The sequence below is a fragment of the Miscanthus floridulus genome, chromosome 5 (assembly GCF_019320115.1).
Source record: "Miscanthus floridulus cultivar M001 chromosome 5, ASM1932011v1, whole genome shotgun sequence".
Taxonomy (NCBI): Eukaryota; Viridiplantae; Streptophyta; class Magnoliopsida; order Poales; family Poaceae; genus Miscanthus; species Miscanthus floridulus.
In genome coordinates this window covers 125,238,441-125,244,440 of record NC_089584.1, presented here as the reverse complement: position 1 = coordinate 125,244,440, position 6,000 = coordinate 125,238,441, and the positions used below count along the sequence as shown (strand labels likewise).

The 6,000-nt window shown below is 48.1% G+C and overlaps 1 protein-coding gene across 7 annotated transcripts; it reads right to left on the bottom strand.

Moving 5' to 3' along the window:
• Window positions 1-1,112: 1,112 nt before the first annotated feature.
• On the bottom strand, window positions 1,113-5,915 carry LOC136450666 (copper transport protein ATX1-like). Of its 7 annotated transcripts, none has more exons than XM_066451221.1 (6): window positions 5,783-5,911; window positions 5,384-5,702; window positions 5,015-5,293; window positions 2,397-4,645; window positions 2,215-2,322; window positions 1,993-2,131 (listed from the first exon to the last, which is right to left on the bottom strand). In XM_066451221.1, exon 4 carries the CDS (start codon window positions 4,569-4,571, stop codon window positions 3,030-3,032), a length of 1,542 nt encoding a protein of 513 aa, XP_066307318.1. In that variant the 5' UTR covers window positions 4,572-4,645; window positions 5,015-5,293; window positions 5,384-5,702; window positions 5,783-5,911; the 3' UTR covers window positions 1,993-2,131; window positions 2,215-2,322; window positions 2,397-3,029. The 7 variants fall into 7 exon arrangements, with proteins under 7 accessions (XP_066307322.1, XP_066307318.1, XP_066307321.1 ...); XM_066451224.1 differs by having other exon boundaries at window positions 2,042-2,109; window positions 5,384-5,696; window positions 5,783-5,915; XM_066451219.1 differs by having other exon boundaries at window positions 2,042-2,109.
• Between the last annotated feature and the right edge of the window lie 85 nt (window positions 5,916-6,000).

Sequence of the window (6,000 nt, the reverse complement as noted above, 5' to 3'; positions counted from 1 at the left end):
ACAACGTACGATCTTGGTTGAAAAAACAAAAAACCCGATGTGGCGGTGACGCGGTGTGTGCGATCATAAACGATTGTAAATTTCCAGCCGTGAACAGTGTTTTTCTCTCACACCAAACCAGCCAGCAGTAAATAATCCACGATACGATACGGCCTCCCGAACAGGCTGATAAGCTGTTGATGTTAGAGCTGTAGTAAGGCTGTAGGCGTTGTCTCCAACTCCAGGTGCCGTTTCTAGGAAAAACAGGGTACTGAATCCTATAAAATTGCAAAATTGCAATGCCGTGGAGTGCAGACGAAGAAACTGCAGAAAATGAAGTGTTGATTTTTCCTGGCGACGGTGCATAGAAAACGAAACTTCCTGGGAACATGCCTCCCCAGCTGAGACAGACAAGAATCAAAATCAACTGAAGCATGCCGTACTGCCATCGCCAGCCCCAGCCAAGCTGTTTGCATGCAGGGATGGCGGAATGCCAAGTTCTCTTCCTTCTTCCTCCCCACGACAGGACAAACACAGACTCGAGGACGAACGGCGTCTGGTCACAATTCGTTCGTACGCAACTCGCTCACTGAAACAAGAAGAACCAGTCGTCATGGATGATGATGGGTCGACACCTATCTCCAATCCAACCATTCTATCTCTGTCAATGCACCGTCTCATGCTTCTTTTCGCGCAAGCAGGCAACCGTGCCGACCTCTGCTCCTATCCCGGTGCCGCCTCTGCTCCCTTGCACCGGACCGCCGTGGCACCGGGCATCTGCTCGAAGGAACACGTGCTTCTCAGACAAAACGCCGGGATACGGCACTCGTTATAAATGGTTGCTAGCTAGACAAGACGGGGGAAGAGTATCTGGGATGGGAGCTTTCCGAGGGCCAGTTTAGTTCCACCCTATTTTGCAAAATTTTTCAAGATTCTCCATCACATCGAATTTTTAGACGCATGCATGAAGTATTAAATATAAATAAAAAATAAAACTAATTACACAGTTTAGACAAAATCAGACGAATCTTTTAAGCCTAATTAAACTATGATTGGACACTATTTATCAAATAACAACAAAATGCTACAGTAGCACTTTGCCAAAAATTTTGGCATCCAAACAAGCCCCGAGCTGTTTTGCGTGGACAGCGTTCGTTCACGCGGCATCTGATCTGACGAGTTCGGCATGGCAAAGGCACCCAGGCTGCAGCTGAAGAACTGTTCAAACGAATGACCGCCGTGGCGCCGTGCATCGTGCAAGCCAACGTTCTTCTGAACCAGCCCGATGGCCGTGCCATACGGGGAAGCGGCGGTGCATGTAGCAGGCCAGTAGCTGTCAGCAACAGCAGGAGAAGGCAGCGTCTCGTCTCGCGTACTGTAGCAGATGTCGGGCCAAATGGAGGCAGGTCAGCTGGGATTTATCGCGTAGCTGAATCAACGCCTGCAGAGCAGAAATGGTCAAGGAAGGCTACTAGCCTATTAGGACGCTGTGTTAGGCAACCTGGTAGACACGTTCTCAAACAGCGCGTGTTTATCATTCGGCATGCGCTGACGATCGACCTATGGGAGCATGAACAAGTAGGTAGAATCTGCAAGAAAACAAAATTCGGGTGAATCGGACCCCACTGAGCCGGTAAACACAATACTCTGTCTCTGTACATATGATCATACGAGATTGCGAGTGACAACGAGCAACAGTGAATGACAGCGGTGGTTACCTCACATAGTCACAGCATCTGTCTGTGGTTATTATTCCTATTATCCTATATACATCTTAAGGGCTCAAGGGCATAAGGCTCATGGGATCCATGGAAATGGAGATAGAAATCTACTCCGTTAACTATAGTAATTAGTAGCTAGCTAGCTAACTGATCGTCAGAGCGAGGTTGAGAACCATCCGGGCATGTTTAGTTGGAGCCCTGGAAAAGTTGATTGCGCAGGCAGCTCCACCCAAACACAGCCAACCAAAATCTCAGGATCTGAATCAAGATCAACCAGGCCCTCAGTCTTCGGCCCAGCTGGTTGCCGTCTTCCCAATCTTGTGGAGAGCCTTGACGACTTCCTCTGGGGTAACGTTTCCTGTCACCGTGACCTTGTTTATCTCCGTCTCAAGATGATAGCTCTCCATATCTGCATGCACATATGTGCACGACTGATAAGCATGGTTAATGATACAAGAGCTCAAAGTGAATGATTTTTGTGGTATAGAAAGAACCGAGTTGACGGTTGGCTTACCGTCAATCGTTTTGATTGCCTTTTTAATGGCCTTGATGCACCTTTCACAGTGCATCCCAACCTTCAACTCCACAACCTGTGGCCATATGAAACTTTCAGGCTTCCCTACTGTAAACATGATAGATAAACTTCTAGATGCATGTAATTCAGGTAATAAAGAAAGTAACCGATAAAAAACTTACAGCCATGGTTCCTGGAGAGTAGAGCCGGAGAGTAGCTGAGTAGGAGACTACTGTACCAAACTCAAAACAGCCTCCAAGTAGAGTTGCCTGCCTCTCTGCATCCTGGAGCCTATATAGCTGCATCCGTACCTTCCTCTTTTCTGCAAGCAATTGCAACTTTTGTTCTCCACCGTGCAAAATAAAGCATGCACTTTGCAATAGTTCATGAGGTCAGAGACTTCACACTCGAAAAGGAGCACTGCAAACAACCAAAGGCCCACTAAAGGAATAGGGTAGATAAGAATCTCCTTTTGAACTGTCCCCAGCCAATCGCTTCTAAAGTCACTGGTTACATTAGCCGACTTGCATAATTGCTCCAAAGGGGCTCAAGCCTGCTGTTGAAATGGATCAGTGTAATAAAGTGCAGATTTTTTTCTGTTAACCTGTACCTCTAAAACGTCAGTTTAAATATCTCTGAAATTATTGTCTATTCATGACATTGTCCTTTTAATATAAAACAGCTAAATTACTAACCAACCGAACAGGAATTTACAAAAAGAAAGAACAACGCCACAAAAAGTGATGTCAACTAAAATAGGAGAACGACTTGGCTACTTCTAAATACCATAACTCAAATCATCCTTCGGTTGTGGGTTAGCTTTTGAGCTGGATGCTACCATTTGCCACGACATCTGAATCAATTCGTTCCCTCTCCCCACATTCTATTACTGGTTGGGTGGGTGGGGTCATTTCACCATCCACCGCGAGTTTGACATCGATACCATTCCCCTCTGCTACTCCATTAGAGACTGGCAATTCAGCCGTAACCACTGATCCTGGCCCATTCTCCACATCATCACCGTCCATAAGTTTCTCATAGAAGCTGCCGTTCTTCACATCGTATAGGTTCCCAGTGCGCACCTCCTGTGCAAGCACGCAGTGCCAGCAGAATAACCACTGTGTGTAGTCTGTTAGTGATGCTGATCCAAAGCACCACCTACTTCTGGGCAGCCCAAATGTCTTCCTCATCTGGATCCTCCAGAAACCACCGTACAGCAGACCAAAGAAACACAGCACAATCCCTGCAGCACCAATGAAATCGCCAAGGACGTAGTTGTGGATTTTCATTGCTGTGACATTGAACACCCAGAATGGCGCAACACACAGAAGCAGGAAAATGACTGTGTGCACATACATGTTGCCAAACCCAAGCCGCTCCATGTTCCACCCAAACACACAGAACGTGCAGAGGAAAGAGAGGTAGCATGCAGTAGGGTCCTCGCTGCAGTCAAACAGCCTGCCAGACCATGCAGGATTGCTCACCACAGTTCCTGTTTCAGGTGACTCGACTTGAACCATGTCTGATTCATTGGTTTCTTCATCAGACAGAGCATCATTGCCTCTGCCAAGAGGACTGTACACTGTGTATACTCCAGCAAAGACTGGTGCAGCGATGCCTAGGATGAAGAAGAAGTTGTCAGCAAAATCAGAGCGTGATCTGCTCGGGTAGCCCCAGTACAGGCCACAATCAGCATACTGGCATAAGCAAGTGATGTGGAGGAGGGCAACCACAAAGGATATGTGTGCTCGCTCATTTGGACGGCACATCCCATTCTTGCAGTAAACTTTCCTGAGCTTAGCAGCGTCCTCTGGCAGCCACCGGCAGAGGAGAACAGTATGGTGGATGATATTTGGGTGCTCGTATAAGCTCATGAGAGTGAAGAGGGCGTTAAGTATTTGATTGTCAATCTCTATCCAATAGTTTCTTAAGGGCTTGGAAGGGAATGCATCGTTCAGCAGTCCCAACATTAGTAAGACTAACATGCCACCAGCGGCACCAACACAGAGCAGCCATATGAGGAGAGCAATGTTCATAGGATGTTTGAGCCATTTCTTGCATACAGTGAAAATTGAACTCCAGTTGATTTTTCTGCTGAACTGAACATGAAGGCTGCCATGGATGCTAGTGGATGGCAGCCGAAATTTTATCAATGGAGAACCAAGATTGATCTTCTTTAGCCACTGCACCGAGGGAGTGGCTTCCAGGAAATCAAGAAGTCGTCGCTCATGACGGGCTGTACCTTGAATTGGTCCATCATGAAGAGAAGGAACTGTGATATGATATTCAGCCAGAATCGGTGAATCTGGATCTGAACATGGCACATCTTCTATATCATCTTCTGTGGTCCGAGCCATTTATGAATGACTGAGGATTGTGCAAGGGCATAGGATGATTCACTCGAAGCAGTTTATTATAGAAATTACAGCATCTGTTGCATACGAGAAAACAAAAATGATTTAGAATACTGGATTTCGGAATTCAGCGTATGGGCAAAATATAACTGCAAGACAACATCACAAATAGTGCATAGATCCTGAGAAAGGGGAAGCATGGAGTGGCCTCCGGCAAGGATGATAATATTCGGCTAGCAAACTACTACACAGCAATTTCAGCAAATCTATAGTAGAGCATATGCTGTTCGACTTATCTTGGTTCTGTACACATTTAAGAAGATAGGTCATAGGTACCAGTAAGATTGTAAGAATCGACATGTCAATTGATGAGTTACATGATATTACCAAACAAAAGTGGGAAGATCTGCGAGTTACCTAAGGCATAGGCACAAAAAGAAGCGTACCTCTGGATCGGGTGGAGGAGTTAAACCAGAGCAAGGAATCCCCTCGAAATAATCAGAGGGAAAGCTGCTAGACTGATCAGGACCCGCAGGGCCGCACACTCGACTGAACCTGCAAGCAGCTTGCGATGAACTGGAGCTGTGGAGGGATCCTGGGCTTGGGGAAAGAAGCGAGCAGAGTAGCCAGTTGATCCTCAATTCTTGACGAATGGCACCGAACTTTAGTCCGGCGAAAGGAAGAAATACTATTCCTTATAGGACGGAAGCTTGCGACTTCAGTTCCTTGGACGGCACAGGCTTTGTCAATTGTCAACTCCCCGTGAAACCGTGAAAGTACCCCCGCAAAGAAAGCAGTTGGGCAGCTTCACTCACCTGACGTCACTCGGAAGCAACGCGATGAAATGGTTCCTGCGCGCGTGTGGCCCAGGTAAGCGCACCAGATGTGGTGACGAGCAGGTCAATCCTGGGCGGCGAGGTGCGTTGGGACCGGGTGTGCTCACGAAGCAATGTTCCCCGGTCAGACGAAACCAGCGGGCGTTGAAAGCAGGGAAAGCGCCTGAATTCCACGGCCGTCTTCGCGCCGCCGTGCTTACGCGAGTCCACCGAGGCCGAGGCGGCACTGCAAGATTGACCGTCAGGGAGGACGGCACGCGTCCTCAAGATCCACTGGTTCTCCACAGCTGGTCTGCTACTGTGACGAGGCATGGAAACAAGTGAGAGACACGGAGATTGCGGGCAACGGGGCAGGACCGAGGAGAGAAATGCGCGCACCTCGAAGTGGAAGCCTCCGATTCTCGAACACTCCGCGGCGAATCTTGCGGGTCTCCGTCCTCAACCACCAGGGTCGCGGATTCCCCAATGGCAGGCAGGGCAGTTGCGTTGGGGAAGGAGAGGAGGGAGCCGGAGGGAGAATTTTTCCTGTCGGGCTAGATTCACCATGGGCTGGGCTAGATTCATTCTTCTTTGGGATTGTACGGGTTAGATTGGTT